The 23,951-nt window shown below is 39.1% G+C and overlaps 1 protein-coding gene across 5 annotated transcripts in view; it reads left to right on the forward strand.

The window, feature by feature from the left end:
• PLEKHB2 (pleckstrin homology domain containing B2) overlaps nt 1-23,951 on the forward strand; it is a 77,234-nt gene that overhangs the window by 41,685 nt on the left and 11,598 nt on the right. The window contains exons 5-7 of one of the 5 annotated variants that reach the window (XM_064586345.1): nt 4,397-4,436; nt 12,840-12,929; nt 21,696-21,801. In XM_064586345.1, coding sequence (XP_064442415.1) covers nt 4,397-4,436; nt 12,840-12,929; nt 21,696-21,801 — 236 coding nt within the window. Of the gene's footprint in view, nt 1-4,396; nt 4,437-12,839; nt 12,930-21,692; nt 21,802-23,951 lie in introns of all 5 variants that reach the window. The other 4 variants (XM_064586344.1, XM_064586348.1, XM_064586347.1 and 1 more) reach the window with 4 other exon arrangements.

Below are 23,951 nucleotides of genomic sequence, written 5' to 3' on the forward strand. Positions count from 1 at the left end.
AAACTTCTGAAAAAGAAAATCCCATTTGTAATAGCATTAAAAATAATAAAATGCTTAAAAAAAAAGAATAAATTTAACCAAGGAGATGAAAGATCTGTACACTGAAAATTACAAGACATAGATGAAAGAAATTGAAGATGACACAGACAAATGGAAAGATACCCTGTGTTCATGGATTGGAAGAATTAATATCATTACTACCCCAAACCATCTGTAAATTCAGTGTAGTTCCTGTCAGTTTCAATGGCATTTTTCAAATAAAAAGAGCAATCCTTTAATCCAAATAAAAAGAGCAAACTCAAGGGGAACCACAAAAGACCTTGAATAGCCAAAGAAAGAACAAGTCTGGAGACATCACAATTCTGGATTTCAAACTTTATTGCAAAACTATAGTAATCAAAACTGTAGTATTGGGATACACATAGACACATAGACAAATGGAACAGATTAAGAGTCCAGAAATAAAGCCACGTGTATATAGTCAATAATACATATTTTTAAAGTTTATTTTTTATTTTTTTATTTATTTAATTTTAATTTTTTTTTTTAAAGATTTTATTTATTTGACAGAGAGATAGAGAGCACAAGTAGGCAGAGTGGCAGGCAGAGGGAGAGGGAGAAGCAGGCTCTCCAATGAGCAGGGAGCCAGATGTGGGGCTCAATCCCAGGACCCAGGATCATGACCTGAGCTGAAGGCAGACACTTAACTGACTGAGCCACCCAGGCACCCCATAAAGTTTATTTTTTATTTAAGTAATCTCTTTTTGGCTCAAACTCATGACCCTGAGATCAAGAGTCGTGTGCTCTTCTGACTGAGCCAGTCAGGTGTATGGTTAATAATATTTGATGAGGGAGCAAAGAATACTCAATGGGGAAAGGACAGTCTCTTCAATAAATGGTGCTGGGAAAACTGGATGATATGCGAAAGAATGAAATGAGAATGCTATCTTAGACTACTCACACTGGTTAATTCAAAGTGGATTAAAAACTTAAATGTAAGACCTTAAACTGTTAAACTACTAGAAGACATAGGGAAAAAGCTCTTTGTCTTTTTTTTTTTTTTTTTAATTCTTACACGTTAACATACAGTGCTACATCAATTTCAGGTGTACAATACAGTGATCCAACAATTCTGTCCATTATACAGTGTTTATTGTGATAAGTTGTACTCTTAATCGTCTTCACCAATGTCACCTATCCCCCCCACTCACCTCCCCTCTAGCAACCATCCATTTGTTCTCCATAGTTGAGACTCTCCTTTTTGGTTTGTGTTTGTCTGTCTGTCTCTTTTTCCCTTTGTTCATTTCTTTTGTTTCTCAGATTCCACAAATGAGTGAAATCATAGGGTTATTTGTCTTTGGCTTTTTTCGCTTAATACTCTCTAGCTCCATTCATGTTGTTGCAAATGGAAAGATTCTATTCTTTATGGCTGATAGTATTCCATTTTGTGTGTACATGTGTATATATGTGTGTGTGTGTATACGTACATATGTGTCTGTATACATATACATACACGTATATATGCATATACATACACACATATGTATACATATACACATACACACACACACACACACACCACTTCTTTATCCATTCATCTGTTGATGGACTCTTGGGCTGCTGTGTGGCCACTGTTAATAATGCTGCAGTAAACATAGGGATGTGTATAGCTCTTCAAATTAGTGTTTTCATATTCTTTGGGTAAGTATTCAGGAGTGTGATTGCTGGATCATAGGGTAATTCCATTTTTAATTTTTTGAGGAGCCTCTATACTGTTTTCCATAGTGGCTGCACCAGTTCACATTCCCACCCACAAGTGCAAGAGGGTTCCTTTTTCTCCACATCTTCGCCAACACTTGTTTCTTGTGTTGTTGATTTTAGCCATTCTGGACAGGTGTGAGGTGATATCTCACTGTGGTTTTGATTTGCATTTCCTTGATGACGAGTGATGTTGAGTTCATATGTCTGTTGGCCATCTGGCTGTGTCCTTGGAGAAATGTCTATTCGTGTCTTCTGCCCTATTTTAATTGGATTATTTGTTTTTTGGGTGTTGAGTTTTAGAAGTTCTTTATATATTTTGGATACTAACCTTTATCAGATATGCCATTTGTAAATACCTTCTCCCATTCTGTAGGTTGTCTTTTAGTTTTATTGGTTGTTTCCTTTGTTGCGGGGAAGCTTTTTACTTTGACGTAGTCCCAGTAATTTATTTTTACTTTTGTTTCCCTTGCCTCAGGAGATGTCAAGAAAGAAGTTGCTATGGCTTATGTCAGAGAAATTACTGTCTGTGCTCTCTCTTCTAGGATTTTTTGGTTTTAGGTCTCAGGTTTAGGTCCTTAACCCATTTGAGTTTATTTTTGTGTATGGTGTAAGAAAATGGTAGTTTTGGGAAAAAGCTCTTTAACATTGGTCTTGGCAGTGATTTTTTTGGATATAACACCAAAAGCGCAGGCAGCAAAGACAAAAGTAAACACATGGCACCACATCAAATTGTAAAGCTTCTGCAGAGCAAAAGAAACAATCAGAAAAATGAAAAGGCATCCTATGGAATGGGAGAAAAAAATATATTTTTAAGATTTTATTTATCAGAGAGAGAGAGAGCATGAGTTGGGAGGGGCAGAGGGAGCGGGAGAAGCCGAGTCCCCACTGACTGAGCAGGGAGCCCGACACAGGGCTCAACCCCAGGACCCTGAGATCATGACCTGAACCGACTGAGCAACCCAGGTGCCCCTGGGAGAAAATATTTGTAAACCATCTACATGATAAGGGCTTGGTATCCAAAATATATAAGGAGCTTATACAGCTTCATAGCAAAAAACCCCACAGGTTTATTTTATTTATTATTATTATTTTTTTTATTTATTTGAGAGAGAGAGAGAGCACATGAGGGGGGAGGGTCAGAGGCAGAAGCAGGCTCCCCGCCGAGCAGGGAGCCCGATGCGGGACTCGATCCCGGGACTCCGGGATCACGACCCGAGCCGAAGGCAGCCGCTTAACCAACTGAGCCACCCAGGCGCCCCCCCACAGGTTTATTTTAAAATGAGCAAAGGACTTGAATAGATATTTTTCCAAAGATACACAAATGGCCAAAAGGAAAAGATGCTCAACATCACTAATCACCAGGGATGCAAATCAAAAATATAATGAGATTACCTCACACCTCCTAGAATGGCTGTTACCAAAAAGACAAAAAGATAAGTGTTGGTGAGGATATAGAGATAAGGGAACCCTGTGCATTGTTGGCAGGAATGTAAATTGGTACAAGCCACTATGGAAATATTACGGTGTTCCTAAAAAAACTAAAAGTAGAACCAGCATATGATCTAGCAATCCCTCTCTGGATATCTGTCTTGAAGGAAATGAAATCATTATCTTGAAGAGATACTTGCACCCACATGTCCAATGCAGCATTATTCACAGTATCCAAAACATAAAACAACCTAAGCAGTTGTTGATGGATGAATGGATAAAGAAAATGGGACACACACACAGAATATTATTCAGTCATGAAAAAAAGAAGGAAATCCTCCCTTTGCAACATCATGGATGGACCTTGAGGGCATTGTGCTAAGTGAAATAAGTCAAACAGAGAAAGACAAATACTATATGGTCTCACTTACTGGTAGAATCTAAAAAAGCCAGATTCCTAAAAATAGTAGAATGAATGGTGGTTGCCCAGGGCCGGTGGTTGGGGGAAATCAGGAGATGTTGGTTGAAGGGTACAAACTTTCAACTATATGATGAATAAGTTGGGCATCTAATTATATAGTATGGTGATTATAATTAACAAATACTTTATTATATACTTGAACAAGTTAAGGGAGTAGATTTTAAATGTTATCACCAGAAAAAATAAATAAAGCAGTTATGTGAGGGAATGAAGGTATTAATCTTACTGTGATACATATATATCAGATCACCACATTATATAGCTTAAACTTACATGTTATGTGTCAGTTTCTCAAGCTGAGAAAAAAATACCAGCATTATTTTCAATTACAAAAAAATCGCTGACAGTCTGAATCTCACATCATGGAACATTATGTAGCCATTAAAAACAAATGCAGATCTGTGTGTGTGACATGAATTGATGAAGCAAATTGCGGTATAGTAAGCATGGTGCATTTTATACTTACTAAAGAGTAAAGCAAAAACTGTATAGTCACAGATTATGCTTTAAATATTATATAGTGTATGTACCATAGATATATATTTTTTGCATATTTATTTCTTGTGCATGTTTCAAATGCTTTGATTGAATAGGTTTGGGGTGAGGGCTGAAGACCTGTTCTTGAAACAAGCTTTTTCAGAAATTTTGATGCCAACACAGGTTTGAGAATCATTGAAATAGATGTTGGATTACCTTAAATAAAACATCCCTTTTTCTTTTTTTCAGGGCCTGGAAATTTACACTCCAGGATTCCAGGACAAACACAGTAAGTTGCTAAGGGCAATCACCAGTAACGTTTTCACCTAGTCTTGCTGTAACAAATGGAAGGGGTAGGGGATTAGGAAAGGGAAATGGGAATGGGTCTCTTGGCCATCCAGCCATGGCTGAGTAGTCATAGCCAGGTGAGGCACCTTTCACTGATATTAGAGAAAGCTAGATTTTGGCAAACCTTTTAAGGCAGAAGAAGCCCTCTGAATATAGGCAACACTGGTTTCAGTGTTACCTTCCAGAAATGTCTGTATCTGAGAAAGTTTTGCAACACTTTGAGTTCTGTGATTTACAGGGATGGCTGAAAAAGGACCACAGAGTCCTTTCTATATATAGCATCTCAGCCTTGTGAAACAAGCATTTTTGGATCCTAAAATGATTCTTTGTATGAATTTTTTTTTTTTAAAGAGTTGCATTGATTTTTCTTTTCCACTGGGAAGTAATTTAATGAAGGATTTTTTTTTTTTTTAATGCAAAAAGCAGGCTGTGTGTAGAACAATCTCTGACTGCTACATTTCAGACTGTAGGATTTTTATTTAACAAAAGGGTTGTTGAGGGTGGTACATCACCTTTGAAAAGGCCTGGGTGATGGAAGACTCTTTGGTCTCCTTGGGTAGTGAGGGCTCTGTTCTTGCCTCTTGCAGATGGCTGAAGAGGACCCCCTCCTCCCGATTTCAAAGGATACCAGAGTGTAGGGTTGAAAGGGAGTGGTGGGGAGGCATTCCTGTTCACTGCTTCTCAGAGAGCTGTTTTATTTGCTGTTCTAATTTTTTTTTTTTCCAAATTCAGTCTTTTTTTTTTTTTTTTTGGACTTTTTTATGTTATGTTAATCACCATACATTACATCATTAGTTTTTGATGTAGTGTTCCATGATTCATTGTTTGTGCATAACACCCAGTGCTCCATGCAGAACGTGCCCTCTTTAATACCCAACACCAGGATAACCCATCCTCCTACCTCCCTCCCCTCTAGAACCCTCAGTTTGTTTTTCAGAGTCCATCATCTCTCACAGTTCGTCTCCCCCTACGATTCCCCCCCTTCATTCTTCCCCTCCTACTATCTTCTTCTTCTTTTTTTATTAACATATATTGCATTATTTGTTTCAGAGGTACAGATCTGTGATTCAACAGGGTTGGCACAATTCACAGTGCTCACCATAGCACATACCCTCCCCAATGTCTATCACCCAGCCACCCCATCCCTCCCATCCCAGCCCCCACTCCAGCAACCCTCGGTTTGTTTCCTGAGATTAAGAATTCCTCATATCGGGGCACCTGGGTGGCTCAGTCGTTAGGTGTCTGCCTTCAGCTCAGGTCATGATCCCAGGGTCCTGGGATCGAGCCCCGCATCTGGCTCCCTGCTCAGTGGGAGGCCTGCTTCTCCCTCTCCCACTCCCCCTGCTTGTACTCCCTCTCTCGCTGTCTCTCTCTCTCTCAAATAAATAAATAAAATCTTTAAAAAAAAAAAAAAAAGAATTCCTCCTATCAGTGAGGTCATATAATACATGTCTTTCTCTGATTGACTTACTTTGCTCAGCATAACACCCTCCAGTTCCATCCACGTTGTTGCAAATGGCAAGATCTCATTCCTTTTGATGGCTGCATAATATTCCATTGTATATATATACCACATCTTCTTTATCCATTCATCTGTCGATGGACATCTTGGCTCTTTCCACAGTTTGGCTATTGTGGACATTGCTGCTATAAACATCGGGGTGCACGTACCCTTTCGGATCCCTACATTTGTATCTTTGGGGTAAATACCCAGTAGTGCAATTGCTGGATCGTATGGTAGCTCTATTTTCAACTTTTTGAGGAACCTCCATACTGTTTTCCAGAGTGGCTGCACCAGCTTGCATTCCCACCAACAGTGTAGGAGGGTTCCCCTTTCTCCACATCCCTGCCAACATCTGTCGTTTCCTGACTTGTTAATTTTAGCCATTCTGACTGGTGTGAGGTGGTATCTCATTGAGGTTTTGATTTGGATTTCCCTGATGCCGAGCGATGTTGAGCACTTTTTCATGTGTCTGTTGGCCATTTGGATGTCTTCTTTGGAAAGATGTCTGTTCATGTCTTCTGCCCATTTCCCAATTGGATCATTTGTTCTTTGGGTGTTGAGTTTGATAAGTTCTTTATAGATTTTGGATACTAGCCCTTTATCTGATACCTCATTTGCAAATATCTTCACCCATTCTGTCAGTTGTCTTTTGGCTTTGTTGACCGTTTCTTTTGCTGTACAAAAGCTTTTTATCTTGATGAAGTCTCAATAGTTCATTTTTGCCCTTGCTTCCCTTGCCTTTGGCGATGTTTCTAGGAAGAAGTTGCTGTGGCTGAGGTCGAAGAGTTTGCTGCCTGTGTTCTCCTTTAGGATTTTGATGGACTCCTGTTTCACGTTTATGTCTTTGAACCATTTTGAATCTATTTTTGTGTGTGGTGTAAGGAAATGGACCAGTTTGATTCTTCTGCATGTGGCTGTCCAATTTTCCCAACACCATTTGTTGAAGAGACTTTTTTCCATTGGACATTCTTTCCTGCTTTGTTGAAGATTAGTTGATTCTTGCATTGAGGGTCCATTTCTGGGCTCTCTGTTCTGTTCCATTGATCTATGTGTCTGTTTTTGTGCCAGTACCATACTGTCTTGATGATGATAGCTTTGTAATAGAGCTTGAAGTCTGGAATTGTGATGCCACCAGCTTCGCTTTTCTTTTTCAACATTCCTCTGGCTATTCGGGGTCTTTTCTGGTTCCATATAAATTTTAGGATTATTTGTTCCATTTATTTGAAAAAAGTGGATGGTATTTTGATGGGGATTGCATTGAATGTGTAGATTGTTCTAGGTAGCATTGACATCTTCACAATATTTGTTCTTCCACTCCATGAGCATGGAACGTTTTTCCATTTCTTTGTGTCTTCCTCAATTTCTTTCATGAGTATTTTATAGTTTTCTGAGTACAGTTCCTTTGCCTCTTTGGTTAGATTTATTCCTAGGTATCTTATGGTTTTGGGTACAATTGTAAATGGAATCGACTCCTTCATTTCTCTTTGTTCTGTCTTGTTGTTGGTGTTTAGGAATGCCACTGATTTCTGTGCATTGATTTTATATCCTGCCACTTTACTGAATTCCTGTATGAGTTCTAGCAGTTTGGGGGTGGAGTCTTTTGGGTTTTCCACATAAAGTATCATATCATCTGCAAAGAGTGAGAGTTTGACTTCTTCTTTGCCGATTTGGATGCCTTTGATTTCTTTTTGTTGTCTGATTGCTGTGGCTAGGACTTCTAATACTGTGTTGAATAGCAGTGATGATAGTGGACATCCCTGCCGCATTCCTGACCTTAGGGGGAAAGCTCTCAGTTTTTCCCCATTGAGAATGATATTCGCTGTAGGTTTTTCATATAGATGGCTTTTATGATCTTGAGGTATGTACCCTCTATCCCTATACTCTGAAGAGTTTTGATCAAGAAAGGATGCTGTACTTTGTCAAATGCTTTTTCTGCATCTATTGAGAGGATCATATGATTCTTGTTCTTTTTTTTGTTAATGTATTGTATCACGTTCATTGATTTGTGGATGTTGAACCAACCTTGCAGCCCAGGGATAAATCCCACTTGGTCGTGGTGAATAATCCTTTTAATGGACTGTTGGATCCTATTGGCTAGTATTTTGGTGAGAATTTTTGCATCCATGTTCATCAAGGATATTGGTTTGTAATTCTCCTTTTTGATGGGGTCTTTGTCTGGTTTGGGGATCAAGGTAATGGTGGCCTCATAAAATGAGTTTGGAAGTTTTCCTTCCATTTCTATTTTTGGTACAGTTTCAGAAGGATAGGTATTAATTCTTGAAATGTTTGGTAGAATTCCCCTGGGAAGCCATCTGGCCTTGGGCTTTTGTTTTTTGGGAGATTTTTTTGGCTGCTTCAATTTCCTTAATGGTTATAGGTCTGTTCAGGTTTTCTATTTCTTCCTGGTTCAGTTTTGGTAGTTGATACATTTCTAGGAATGCATCCATTTCTTCCAGGTTATCGAATTTGCTGGCATAGAGTTGCTCATAATATGTTCTTATAATTGTTTATATTTCTTTGGTGTTGGTTGTGATCTCTCTCATTCATGATTTTGTTGATTTTGGTCATTTCTCTTTTCTTTTTGATAAGTCTGGCCAGCAGTTTATCAATCTTGGTAATGCTTTCAAAGAACCAGCTCCTAGTTTCGTTGATCTGTTCTGCTGTTCTTTTAGTTTCTATTTCATTGATTTCTGCTCTGATCTTTATTATTTCTCTTCTCCTGCTGGGTTTAGGCTTTATTTGCTGTTCTTTCTCCAGCTCCTTTAGGTGTAGGGTTAGGTTGTGTACTTGAGACCTGTGTTGTTTCTTGAGAAAGGCTTGTATTGCTATATACTTTCCTCTTAAGACTGCCTTTGCTGCAGCCCAAAGATTTTGAACAGTTGTGTTTTCATTTTCATTGGTTTCCATGAATTTTTAAAATTCTTCTTTAATTTCCTGGTTGACCCATTCATTCTTCAGTAGGATGCTCTTTAGCCTCCATGTATTTGAATTCTTTCCGACTTTCCTCTTGTGATTGAGTTCTAGTTTCAAAGCATTGTGGTCTGAAAATAGGCAGGGAATGATCCCAGTCTTTTGGTAGTGGTTGAGACCTGACTTGTGACCTAGGGTATGATCTATTCTGGAGAATGTTCCATGGGCACTAGAGAAGAATGTGTATTCTGTTGCTTTGGGATGGAACTTTCTGAGTATGTCTGTGAAGTCCATTTGGTCCAGTGTGTCATTTAAAGTCTTTATTTCCTTGTTGATCTTTTGCTTAGACGATCTGTCCATTTCAGTGAGGGGGGTGTTAAAGTCCCCTACTATTATTGTATTGTTGTCGATGTGTTTCTTTGCTTTTGTTATTAATTGGCTTATATAATTGGCTGCTCCCATGTTAGGGGCATAGATATTTACAATTGTTAGATCTTTTTGTTGGAAAGACCCTTTAAGTAGGATATAGTGTCCTTCCTCATCTCTTATTGCAGTGTTTGGTTTAAAATCTAATTTGTCTGATGTAAGGATTGCCACCCCAGCTTTCTTTTGGTGTCCGTTAGCATGGTAAATGGTTTTCCACCCCCTCACTTTCAATCTGGGGGTGTTTTGGGGTCTAAAATGAGTCTCTTGCAGTCAGCATATTGATGGGTCTTGTTTTTTAATGCAATCTGATACCCTCTGTCTTCTTATTGGGGCATTTAGCCCATTTACATTCAGGGTAACTATTGAAAGATAGGAATTTAGTGCCATTGTATTGCCTGGAAGGTGACTGTTACTGTCTATTGTCTGTGTTCCTTTCTGGTCTATGTTGCTTTTAGGCTCTCTCTTTGCTTAGAGGACCCCTTTCAAGATTTCTTGTAGGGCTGGTTTTGTGTTTGCAAATTCCTTTAGTTTTTGTTTGTCCTGGAAGCTTTTTATCTCTCCTTCTATTTTCAGTGACAGCCTAGCTGGATATAGTATTCTTGGCTGCATATTTTTCTCGTTTAGTGCTTTGAATATATCATGCCAGTCCTTTCTGGCCTGCCAGGTCTCTGTGGATAGGTCTGTTGCCAATCTAATGTTTCTACCATTGTAGGTTACATGTCTCTTCTCCCAAGCTGCTTTCAGGATTTTCTCTTTGTCTCTGAGACTCGTACGTTTTACTATTAGATGTCGGGGTGTTGACCTATTTTTATTGATTTTGAGAGGGGTTCTCTGTGCCTCCTGGATTTTGATGCCTGTTTCCTTCCCCAAATTAGGGAAGTTCTCTGCTATAATTTGCTCCGATATACCTTCTGCAGCTCTCTCTCTTTCTTCTTCTTCTAGGATCCCAATTATTCTAATGTTGTTTTGTCTTATGGTATTGCTTAGCTCTCAGATTCTGCCCTCATGATCCAGTAGTTGTTTATCTCTCTTTTTCTCAGCTTCTTGATTTTCCATCATTTGGTCTTCTGTATCACTGATTCTCTCTTCTGCCTCATTTATGCTAGCAGTTAGCGCCCCCATTTTTGATTACACCTCATTAATAGCCTTTTTGATTTCGACTTGGTTAGATTTTAGTTCTTTTATTTCTCCAGAAAGGGTTTCTCTAATAACTTCCATGTTTTTTTCAAGCCCAGCTAGTATCTTTAAAGTGATGATTCTGAACTCTAGATCTGACATCGTACTAATATCTGTATTGAGTAGGTCCCTGGCAGTCGGTACTGCCTCTTGTTCTTTCTGTTGAGGTGATTTTTTTCCATCTTGTCATTTTGTCCAAAGGAAAATAGATGGATGAGAGAACAAAATGCTAACAGGGTAACAACGTCCCCAGAAAATATACTCTAAACAAATCAGAAAAGACATGAAGCTGGGGATAAAGAAAGGGGAAGAAAGAAAAAAGAAAAAGAAAAAAAAAGAAAAAGGAAAAGATAAAAAGAAACAAAAACAGAAGAAAAGAAAAAAAACTAGAATATGTTCAAATAGGATCAGGCTGGTTCGTAGATCAATGCCACACACTAGATTTTTGGTGTATTTTGGTCTGTTAGAAGAAAGTGCCTCCCAAAATTTTAAAGAAAAACTTATATATGTACAAAAATAAGGATTGATATGATGAAGGGATGGAATATGACTGTAAAGATGAAAAGTATAATAAATTTTATAAAAGGAATTGATAAGAAGTTGTTTGAAAAAAGAAAGGATTTAAAAAAAAGAAAGAAAAAAAAGGGAGAGAATGTGATCAGGCAGGAGAGTAGAACAAAGCCATACACTAAAGATTTAGGGTATATTTTGATCTGTTAGAAGAAACTGTATCTCAAAATTTTAAAGAGAGAACAACTTATATATACATATATATGCCAAAAATAAGGGTAACTACTATGAAGGGATAGAATATGACTCTAAAAATGAAAAAGAAAATTTTTTTTTTAAAAAGGGATCTCGGGGCGCCTGGGCGGCTCAGTTGGTTAAGCGACTGCCTTCGGCCCAGGTCATAATCCTGGAGTCCCGGGATCGAGTCCCACATCGGGCTCCCTGCTCGGCGGGGGGTCTGCTTCTCCCTCTGCCCTCTTCCCTCTTGTGCTGTCTCTCATTCTCTCTCTCTCTCAAATAAACAAATAAAATCTTTAAAAAAAAAAGGGATTGATAAGATGTTGGTTGAAAAAGGGAAAAAGAAAAATTAAAAAAAAAAAAGTTAAAAAAAATTAACTTTGAAAGACTAAAGAGTCATGGTAAAAAAGCCATGGATTCTATGTGCAGTATTCCCCTAGCGCTGGAGTTCTACCGTTCTCATTGATCGGTAAACTTGGTCTTGGCTGGCTGTTCTCGCTGATCTTCTGGGGAAGGGGCCTGTTGCCGTGGTTCCCAAATGTTTTTGCTGGAGGCGTAATTGCCCGGCTCTTGTCCGGTCTGGGCTAAGTATTATGCTCGGGTTTGCTCTCAGGAGCTTTTTGTTCCCTGCAAGCTTTCCGTACAGCTTTGGGGGCCAAGAGTGAAAATGGCGGCCTCCCAGTCTCTGCCCCGGAGGAGCCAAGAACTCGGGGCCCCACTCCTCAGTGCGCCCCCACAGAAAAGCAGTCGGTCACTCCCATCTCCCTGGTCTCCGGCCGCACTCCGTGCTCACCCGGCCTGTGACCGAGTGTTTCTATCTCTGGCACCCGACCTGGTGTGGAGTCTCCAAACCCGCAGATCCCTGTGGTGCGCTCCCATGCCGCTCCTCCCAGGGGACAAGGGGGAGTCTCCCCAGATTTGCCGCATTGGGTCCCTGCTGGAGGAGCAGTGGCCCGACTGTGCCGCAGATAACGGTTTATAAGAACCCCGAGCTGAAAGCCCGCGCCTCGGCTCTGTCTCTGCAGCCGGCTTCCCTGGTCCGGTACCTGGGAGCTTTGCCACACTCTGGCACCCCCAGTCTTTCTGTGACCCCGAGGGTCCTGAGACCACACTGTCCCATGAGGATTCCACCCCCTGCTTAGCCACTGGAGCAGTGTCCCTTAGTGGAGCCCACTTCTAAAAGTTCTGATTTTGCGCTCCGGGGCTCTATCACTTGCCAGAAACGGCCGAGGGATGCCCCCTCCCCTGCCGCTTATCCTCCCGAATATTGCCTCCTATTCACTTCTCCACACGTCCTACCTTCCAGAAAGTGGTCGCTTTTCTGTTCAGGGAGTTGTTGTTATTCTTTTCTTCCAACTCCTGTTGAGTTTGTAGGTGTTCAGAATGGTTTGATCCCTACCCAGCTGAATTCCTGAGACCAGAGGAAATCCGGGTCTGGTACTCCTCCGCCATCTTGCTCCGCCCCCCTGCTGTTCTACGTTTTAAGAATTTGCTGAATAAAAAGGACATATATGCATAGAATCCTAGGAGCCTATAGTTGCTTTGTGACAGCTCTCTTTCATTCTCTCTCTCCTCTCATAGGCTTACGTTGGCTCAGAGGTCCTGTATGATGAGACAGCTGTGGCTTCTTCCCCACCTCCTTATACAGCTTATGCTGCACCAACCCCCGAGGTAGGGAGCGAATCTTGGCGTTTTGGAATCCAAGTGAAGGGAAGTTGTGGTCTCTGTGCTACTGTCCTTTTTAAAAAATAAAAAAGAACCTTGAGCCACTATCAGAGAAATTAGAAACGTACTCAACCCTTTTCTTCTTTAAACTTTTTTTAAAAACAGGTTATTGTTTTCGTTCGTAAAATTTATAATCTTCATGTTCACATTTTGTTTTAAAGATACACCTGAAAATGATTCATGTTAATGACAGTTGCTTTGGTAATATGATGTTGATGATTTATGGTTTATACTTAATTAATTAATAAATGAGAATTCAAATATTTGAATTCTCTTTATAATCAGAAAAAATGCTGCTTTTATTTTGAAACAAAACCTTAAAAAATCACATACCAAATACCTTGGGGGTATCTGCTAGTTAGAAGTGCCAAGTGGTCAGTGCTACATATAGAAGTCTCTGTTGTGGGAGGTACTTCTGTTTTGTTTTGTTTTTTTAACTTTTAATTTTGAAATAATTATAGATTTATAGGAAGTTGGAAAAATAATATGTAGAGATCTCATGTACTCTTCACCCAGCTCCCCAGTTGTTACATGTTAGATAAAATCAAAACCAGGAATTTGAAATTGGCACAATGTTTATGTCTGGTTTTTTGTCATTTTATCCTATGTGTAGATTTGTGTAATCAGCCCCTCAGTCAAGATATAAAACTGTTCACAAAATCTTCCTTCTACACCCTTACATAGTCACATCTTCCTTCCCCTTTCCTAACTCTTGTCAACCACTGATTTGTTCTCTGTCTATATAATTTTGTCATTTCCACAATGTTATATAAATTGAGTCATACAGCATGTGATCTTTTTGAGTTTGGTATTTTTCACTTAGCACAGTGCCCTTTAGAGCCATCCAGATTGTTGCATGTGTACCTCATTAAGTATTGAGGAGCATTTGTCTGTTGGGGTTGTTTCAGAGTTCTGACTATTACCAATAAACCCACTGTGAACAGTCATCACGTACAGGTTTTTGTAGAAACATAAGGTTTTATTTCTCTGCGAAAAAATGCTTCAAAATGGAATTACTGGGTCTTTTGTATGGTAAATACATGGTTAGTTTTTTGAAAAGCTAGCAAACTACTCTCCAGAATGACTCTACCATTTCACTGATGAGTAATCCAGTTTCTCTGCATCCTCTCCAGCATTAAGTGGCATCACTGTTTTTTTATTTTAGCTGTTCAACAGGTGTGTAGTGATATTTCATTCTGATCTTAATTTGTGTTTCCCTAATAGGTAGTGATGTTGCCATTTTTTATGTGCTTATTTGACATCATATATCCTGTTTAGTAAAATGTCCTATGTCTTTTGCTTGTTTTCTAATTATTTTTTTTAACATTGAGTTTTGAAGTTGTCATATATATGTTTGAAATAGGAATGCTTTGTCAGATATGTGTTCTGTAGCATGTGTTTTTATTCTCTTAACAATGTCTTTCACAGTTTTAATTTTCATGTAGTCCAGTTCCTCAGTTTTTATGGTTTGTGCTTTTGTTGTCATGTTTCACACTTCACCAGACCAGGGTTCCTAAGGTTTTCTCCTGTGCTATTTTCTGAAAGTTTTATAGTCCCAGGGTTTACACTTAAGTGTTTTCCATTGTGAGTTAATTTTTTATAAGGTGTTAGGGTTAAGTTAAGGTTCATTTTTTTGAATATGGATGTCTGATTGTTCCACTACAATTTGTTGAAAAGACTTTAAGTCCTTTCTGTAATTGCTTTTGCATCTCTGTTAAAAATCAGTTTGTGTGTGTCTATTTCTCGGGTCTCTGTTCAGTCCCATTGATCTCTGTGTTTTTCTTCCTCTGACACCACACAGACTTGGTGAGTGTAGCTGTATAAAAAGTCTTGAGATTGGTTAGACTGATCCCCCACTTTATTCTTCCTTTTCAGAATTCCCTTAACTGTTCTCGTTCCATTTCCTTTCCATATGAAGTGTCTAAATCTACAACAAAGCCTTGATAGATTTTGATAGAAATTGTTTTAAACTTCTGTATCAGGTTTATTGGGGGAGAATTGACATCTTTATTATGTTGAGTTTTCCAGTCAATGACTGTCTCTCTTAGATGCTCTTTGATCTTTTCACCAGCATTTTGTAGTTTCAGCATAAAAATCTTGTTCATGTTTTATTAGATTTACTATTATTTCTTTTTTTTTTTGAATCTTTGTCTATGGTATTGTATTTTAAATTTCAATTTCCCCAAGTTTATTGATTTTTGTTTGTTGATCTTGTAGCTTATGAACTTAACTAAGCTCACTTACTGGTTCTAGAAGTATTTTTTTGTACTTCTCTGGGATATACTACATAGACAACCATGTCATTTACAAATAGGGAGAATTTTGCTTCTTCCTTTCCAGTCTGTGTGCCACCTATTTCCTTGCCCAGGTTGGAATTTCTAATATGTTGAATAGCAGTGGTGAGAGCAGGCATCCTTGCCTTATTCCTGATTTTAGGGGGAATGCATTTGGTTTTTCTACATTATGTATGATGTTAGCTGTAGGTTTTTGAGGATGTTCTACAATAAATTGAGGAAATTCCCTCCATTTCTAGTTTTCTGACAGTTTTTTTTCTTTTTTAAATCATGAATAGGTGTTGAACTTTGTGAAATACTTTTTCTGCATCAATTGATATGGTCATGTGATTTTTTTTTTTAACCTACTAATATGATGGATCATACTGATTGATTTTCAAATATTGAACCAGCCTTGCATCCCTGGAATAAACTTCACTTAGTTGGGGTGTATAATTCTTTTCATTTATTGCTGAATTCTGTTTAATATTATAAAAATTTTTGCATCTATATTCATAAAAAATGTTGGTCTGTAGTTGTTTTTTTTTTTTTTTTTTTTTTTTTGTACTCTTATTTTGCTATTGGGTAATACTGGCCTTACAGAATGAGTTTTGGGATGTGTTTCCCTGCTCTTCTTTTTTCTAGAAGAGATTATATAGAATTGGTGTTAATTCTTTTTTAAATGTTTGGTGGAAATCTCCAATAAAACAGTCCAAGCCTGAAGATTTCTTTTTGGGATATTTTTAATTATAAATTCTATTTTCTTAAGAGTTATAGGACTGTTTATTCTCTATTTCCTATTGAGTGGGTTGTAGTAATTTGTACTTTTTGAGGAATTGGTCCTTTTCATATAAGTTGTCTAGTTTATATGTGCAACTCTGTTTTTTATATTTTCTTGCTGGATTAACTGTATTATAATGTAATGTCCCTTTCTGTTTCTGGTAATTTTCTTCTGTCTGATGTCTGCTCTATCTGATACTGATATAGCTACTTCTGCTTACTTTTTATTGTTTGCATGGTGCCTCTTCCCATCTTTTTTCTTTCAAGCTGCATATACCATTACATTTGAAGTGAGTTTCTCATAGGCAGCATATAATTGGGTCATCTCTCCCTGTACATCTGACAAACCTTCATCTTGTAGCTAGTATATTTAGACCATTTACGTTTAATGTAATTTTTGATAGGTTTAAGTATGCCATTTTGTTTTTTGTTTTCCTTTAGTTCTGTTTTAATTTCTCTATGTTCTTTTACTTAAGCTTTTTGTGAGTTATTTGAACAGGTTTTAAAATTTCATTTTTTAAAAAGATTTTATTTATTTATTTATTTATTTATTTATTGAAAGATTTTATTTATTTATTTGAGAGAGAGAGAGCATGAGAGGGGGGAGGGTCAGAGGGAGAAGCAGACTCCCCGCTGAGCAGGGAGCCCGATGCGGGACTCGATCCCGGGACTCCAGGATCATGACCTGAGCCGAAGGCAGTCGCCCAACCAACTGAGCCACCCAGGCGCCCAAGATTTATTTATTTTAGAGAGGGGAAGAGAGAATGTGTGAATGGGGGGAGGGGCAGAGGGAGAGAAAGATCCAAAGCAGACTCTGCAGAGAGTGGGGCTCGATCTCACGACCCCGAGATCATGACCCGAGCCCAAACCAAGAGTTGGACGCTTACTTAACCAACTCAGCCACCCAGTTACCCCAAAAATTGCATTTTGATTTATCTATAATGTTTCTTGAGTGTATCTCTTTGTATTTCTTTTTTAGTGGTGGTTCTAGTTATTACGTTATTCATAAATACATATTTTTCAAAGTCAAGCATTCACATTTCTTTTGTATATGAGGACTGTATGTTAGAAATTTTGCTTCAAAAAAAAAAAAGAATTTTGCTTCAGCTGTCAGACTTGTTAGAAAAGTCAAGATGTGAAGAAAAGTTTATTATATTTACATGTATTTCTGTTCTGACCATATTTTCTTACCTTCTGATATTTCAGGATTCCTTTTTTTATTGTTTACTTTTTGTTTAGTGAACTTCCTTTTGCCATTCTCTTGGGATAGATCAGCTGGCAACAGATTCTGTTTTCTTTCATCTGAGAATATCTTGATTTCTTCTTCATTTCTGGAGGATATTTTCACTAGTGTAGAATTCTGAGTTGATATTTCTTTGAACATTTGGTAAGTGTGTGCTGTTTTCTTTGGCCTTTATGGTTTCTGAGGATAAATCTTATTTAAAATTTTTCCCCCATGTATTTAGTACATTGTTTTTTCTAGCTGCTTTCTTTGTGCTTAGTTTTGAGAAGTTTGACTATAATGTGTTTTGGTATGGATTTTGGGGGAGGTTTATCTTGTTTGGTTCAGTTTTTTGAATATGTAGGTTTATGGTTCTTGCTAAATTTGGGAAAATTTAGGCCATTATTTCTGAAATGTTTTTTCAGTCCCACCTCCTTTCTCTTTTGAAACTGATGACATGAATGTTAGATATTCCACATGTCTCAGATTCTGTTCATTTTCTTTTCATCAGTCTTTTTTCTCTCCAATTTATACTCCTGTTTACTGATTCTTTTTCTCATCTCTATTCTGTTGTTAAGCTCACTTATTGTATTTTTTATATAATTTTTTCCCTCAAATTTTCATTTTATTTTTTATATCTTGAAAATATATAAATATGTGTATATATCTTTACATTGTTTTTCCTGAGATTTTCTGTTTTTGCGTAGACTTTTTTAAAATGTATTTCAGATGTGTTCATAATTGCTTTTTGAAATATTTTTATGATAGCTGCTTTAAAAAGTTTCCTAGAGGGGCTCCTGGGTGGCTCAGTCAGTTAAGCATCTGCCTTCAGCTTAGGTCATGATCCCGGGGTCCTGGGATTGAGCCCCGCATCGGGCTCCCTGCTTATTGGGGAGCCTACTTCTCCCTCTGCACCTCCCCCCGGCTTGTGCTTCCTCTTTTGTGCTCTCTGTCTCATTCTCAGATAAAGAAAATCTTTAAAAATCTCTTGTTGTTTTATTCATTTTGAGATCTTCCTGATACTTGATAGGACAAATGATTTTTTATCGAAACTTGGGCATTTTAAGTATTAATGAGACTGAATCTTACTTAAATCTTGTATTTTAGTGTACTCCCTTCCAATGCTGTTCTTGTGGGTGAAGAGGGAGTTACTCTGTCGCTGCCATGTAGGGATGGAAGTGCAGGTTCTCCACTTAGCCAAACTCCCAGGGGTTGGGTTTCTTGTCACCTCCTTGTCAGGAGGGTTGGGAATTTAGGCCCTCCTCCAGGTCTCTGCTGACACCACCCTATGTGGGAATTGGAGGGTTCCTCTTTACTGCTCCCCACTAGCTCCCACTGATACTGTGTTTTCCACTAGGTCTCTGCTGATTGCATCCAATGGGTCTGGGAGGGGCACCTGGTTTGTGCTGGACAGAGGTGGGAGTTCTGGCTTCTTACATGGTCTCCATCTGGCGGGGATGAAATTCTCAGCTCCCTACTTGGCCTTCTCTGACACAACTTGGGACAGGGGTGGCGGGGGGAGGGTGCCTTATTACAGCCTGCCAAACATGGAAGCTCACTCTGTATATTTGGCCTTGCTGGTGGGAGTTGGGGTGGGGCCACAGTTATTTCTGTAGTGTTGGACTGGAGTAGAACAGTTACTGCCTAAAAATGGTCTTTCTTGCCAGATTGTCCCTTTCCTCCCAAGGTTTTTTGGGTAGAGAGAGCAGGCTTTTCTTGGGGGCCTTTTTGTCTGTACTTACTGGTTCCTGTCTTCTCCTTTAGTTAGTCGAGGATATAGGAGGCAAAAAGGAAACCCAGGGAGCTCACCATCTGTCCTTCTTAGGGTCCTGAGGTCCCTAGCCAGTGTGCCACCTTCTTGCCATCTTTCAGAGTCTCTTTATGTTTGTTTTATATATTATGTTCAGGGTTTTCAGTTGTACTTAGTAGGAAGAATAGGGAACATCTTTGTTCCCTACATCTTTGCCATCTTCCAGAATCGTAACTCCTGTGTCCTGTTTTTATAAGATGACAGGTTTAAACTATGCAGCTATTTGTCTGACAGCAGCAACCTATTCTCCCTTGTGCCACATACAGTACTTGTCACACGACAACAGTAATTGTAATTATCTGTAAGCATATCTGTCCTCCTCGCCCCCCCCCCCCCACCTGTGAGCTCGTAAAGAAGGCTGGGCCTTTTGTCTCCAGATTTCCCAGAATATAGCAGTCATTCACTTGGTCAGTGAAGGTGGGTCCATTGCCCATGTCTCTCAATGCCCATTCACAGACATGTGCTGTTGGAAGACTGCCAGTCACCTGCCGAGGTCTCAGACCTCAGGGTCTTCCCACCCAGCAACATTCCTGGTCCTTCATATTCTCCTTCCCGGAACTGCTGAAAATTGCTAGAGGGGATTCTGCTACTAGGCTGGCTTCCTTACCTCTCTCAGCCTTCACAGAATTGAAGTGAGTCAGGGCCTTGCTCAGGATTAGGCTTTGGCTTAAGGGAATGTTGGACTGGTTTGATTTTCTATCTATCCAGACTACTCAGACTTTCTCCATATTAGCTATATGGCTGTTTTGCTTACCATTTGTATGTTCACTGGAGTAGCACTTTTAAAGATTTTATTTATTTATTTTAGAGAGAGAGAACATGAATAGGGGGAGGGACACAGGGAGAGGGAGAGAGAATCTCAAGTGGACTCTGCACTGAGCATGGAGCCCAATGTGGGGCTCCATCTCACGACCCTGAGATCATGACCTGATAAAGAGTCAGATGCCTAACCAGCTGAGCCACCCAGGCACCCCCCAAGTAACACTTTTAATTTCCTTCAAGAGTTTTTCCTCTGCATTCACAACTTGGCTAACTGCTTGGTACAAGAGGCCCAGCTTTTGGCCTGTCTTGGCTTTCCACATGCCTTCCTCACTAAGCTTAATCATTCTTAGGTTCTGATTTAAAGAGAGAGACATGTGACTCTTCCTTTCACTTGACCACTTAGAGACCATTGTAGTTTTTTTTTTTTAAGATTTTATTTATTTATTTATTTGACAGAGAGAGAGAGAAAGAACAAACAAGCAGGGGAGCAGCAGAGGGAGAGGGAGAAGCAGGCTTCCTGCTCGAGCCCGATTGAGGGCTTTGGTCCCAGGACCCTGGGATCATGACCTCAGCCAAAGGCAGACGCTTAACTGACTGAGCCAGCCCATTGTAGGGTTATTAATTGGCCTCATTTCCATATTGTTGTGTCTCAGGAAATAGGAAGGCCTGAGAGGGAGAGAGACAGGAACTAGTAGTTGGTGGAGCAGTCAGAACACACAAGATTTATCAATTAAGTTTGCCCATTTTATGGGTGTGTTTTGTGGCACCCCAAAACAATAGTAATTTGTATATGATGTAAGATAGTGTTTCAGTTACATTCTGTACATGTGGCTGTCCAGTTTTTCAAACACCACTTATTGAAGAGACTGTCCTTTCCCTATAGTGTATTCTTGGCTCCTTTGTCATAAATTAATTGACCATGTATGTGTGGGTTTATTTCTAGGCTCTCTGTTCTGTTCCATTGATCTGTCTGTGTGTTTTTATGCCAGTATTACTGTAGCTTTGTCATACAGTTTGAAATTGGTGAGTGTGATGTCTCCTGCTTTGATGTTTTTTACCTTAATGTTGCTTTGGCTATTGGGGTCTTTTGTGGTTCCATACAAACTGTAGAATTGTTCGTTCTGTTTCTGGGGGTAAAATACCACTGGAATTCTGATAGCGATTGCATTGAACCTGTAGATTGCTCTGGATAGTATGGACATTTTAACTATTCTTACAGTCCATGAGCATAGAATATTTTTTTCATTTGTGTTTCCTTCAATTTTTTTTTTTTTTTCTTCAGTGTCTCATGGCTTTCAGTGCACAGGTCTTTCTCTTCTTTGGTTAAATTTAATCCTAGGTTTTGCTGTTTCTGATATAATTGTAAATGGGATAGTTTTCTTAATTTGTCATTCTGATAGTTATTAGTGTATAGGAACACAACAGTTTTGTATATATTGATTTTGTATCCTGTAACTTCACTGAATTCCTTTTTTTAGTTCTAATAGTTTTTTGGTAGTTTTCTTTTGAGTTTTCTAGGTATAATATCATATCATCTGCAAATAGTGACAGTTTTACTATTCCTTCTCAATTACTATTACTATTACTTCTCAATTTATTTGCCTTTCATTTCTTTTTCTCCAGGACTTTGATTATGATGTTGAATAAAAGTGGTAAGAGTGGGCATCTTATTGTCTTGTTCCTGATCTTAGAGGAAAGCTTTGAACTTTTCACTGTTGAATATGATGTCAGCTGTAGGCTTGTCATATATGACCTTTATTAAGTTGAATTACATTCCCTCTCCACCCACTTTGTTGAGAATTTTTATTACAAATAATGCTGAATTTCAAAATTGTATTTCTGATGGGCCTGTTTCTTTTCAGCAGGCATATGGCTATGGTCCATACAGTGGTGTATACCCTCCAGGAACTCAAGTTGTCTATGCTGCAAACGGGCAGGCTTATGCTGTACCCTACCAGTACCCATATGCAGGTAACTCCATTCCTTCCATTCCTTATTTCTCTTCATTTAGTGGGTAGATGAGTCCTGAAAGATTTGTATTTCTTAGTTTAAGGATAAGTGAGCTATGTTTCTGGTATAGATCTGCTACTGTGTTTAAAATAAAAAGTATTATGTACTTTTATACTATCTTAGAAAGTTAGAGTAGACTTTTAAAAACTTCACTATTGCATCTAGTTTTGTTCCCAAGGAGAGAATTTGTACTTACCTGGTATTCACTTATATTATGGAGCAACCAAACTAAGAGGCCAGTTTTAAGGGATAACTTTCTCTTATTTTTCTCTTTTGGTAACGTCCTTCAAAAATTATCACTACTCAGGTGATATTCCCTTTTGCAGGTGAAGTAAAGGCCTGGAAGGTACTTATATTTATTCTGGGGCTTTTGATGCACTTTTTCTGTTTTTCACCTTACCTGAGAAAGATTGTAGATGTGAGTAACTCGCCTGTGTGGGTAGCATCAAGTCCTGGGTGCAGTTTGGACAGTGGGAGGTCTAAGGTGGAGGTGCAGGAGATTGCTGGCTGTGAGGCTGGAGCCTGCAGTCAGGGCGAGGGGGCTGAGAGCCATGTGACTGATGGACTGAAGAGCAAGGGCACACGCAGATGCCGGGAGAGCAGGGGAAGTCAGGCAGGGGCAGGTTGCAGGGGACATGGCATGTCAGATCAACATAAAAGAGAATGAGCTGGTGAATAGCCTAGAACAAGAGCCCGGAGCTTAGAGACAGATAGGAAATCAGGGGGCTGTGAGCAAACATAGTGCAATGTCTTAACACAGAAGCAGTGGAAGGAGAATCTGTTAACAGAAAGGTAAGTGGTCACTGATGCTAATGCCACAGGGAGGCCCAGGGGTCACCAGCCCCGAGTCAAAGTGTCCTTCTAATTATTGGTGGTTACTTTGGTTTCTCATACTTTAATTTAGCACCTAATACAAGAGTATTTCTGCTCATCTGTTCCTGCAGTCTGATGCAGTTTGCTCAACTAGCATGGACCATGAGGGATTCTGCTTGCTTGACTTTTTATCATGTCAAGTTGAAAACCAATAAAATGCTGATGCTAACAACTATTTTTGTTTGAATTACCTTTCCCATATAAAATAAATTTTTCATTTTTGCAGTCATATATTGCATTTCTTTTCTCATTTAAAAATTTTATGTATTTTATCCAGAGTGCTACATAATCTCCATAAGTAATTTTTAATGACTTCATATTATCATATTGGGTGGTATATCATTAGTTGAATCTTCTAGTATTGGCTGTTTACTTTCTTTTTTTCCTGTTTGCAGTGGTAGATATTACTTTATTTTTTTTTATTCTTATGTTAATCCCCATACATTACATCATTAGTTTTTGATGTAGTGTTCCATGCTTCATTGTTTGTGCATAACACCCTGTGCTCCATGCAGAATGTGCCCTCCTCAATACCCACCACCAGGCTAACCCATGCTCCCACCCTCCTCCCCTCTAGAACCCTCAGTTTGTTTTTCAGAGTCCATCGTCTCTCATGGTTCGTCTACCCCTCTGATTTCCCCCCTTCATTCTTCCCCTCCTGCTACCTTCTTCTTCTTTTTTTTTTTCTTAATATATATTGCATTATTTGTTTCAGAGGTACAGATCTGAGATTCAGCAGTCTTCCACAATTCACAGCGCTTATCAGAGCACATACCCTCCCCAGTGTCTATCACCCAGCCACCCAATCCCTCCCACCCCAACCCCCACTCCAGCAACCCTCAGTTTGTTTCCTGCGATTAACAATTCCTCATATCAGTGAGATCATATGATACATGTCTTTCTGTTTGACTTATTTCGCTCAACATAATACCCTCCACTTCCATCCACGTCATTGCAAATGGCAAGATCTCATTCCTTTTGATGGCTGCATAATATTCCATTGTGTATATATACCACATCTTCTGTATCCATTCATCTGTCGATGGACATCTTGGCTCTTTCCACAGTTTGGCTATTGTGGACATTGCTGCTATAAACATCGGGGTGCACGTACCCTTTCGGATCCCTACTTTTGTATCTTTGGGGTAAATACCTAGTAGTGCAATTGCTGGATCATATGGTAGCTCTATCTTCAACTTTTTGAGGAACCTCCATACTGTTTTCCAGAGTGGCTACAC

The sequence above is a fragment of the Mirounga angustirostris genome, unplaced genomic scaffold, assembly GCF_029215605.1.
Source record: "Mirounga angustirostris isolate CCGP_5_RB_7025 unplaced genomic scaffold, mMirAng1.0.hap1 SCAF_3, whole genome shotgun sequence".
NCBI classification, from domain to species: domain Eukaryota; kingdom Metazoa; phylum Chordata; class Mammalia; order Carnivora; family Phocidae; genus Mirounga; species Mirounga angustirostris.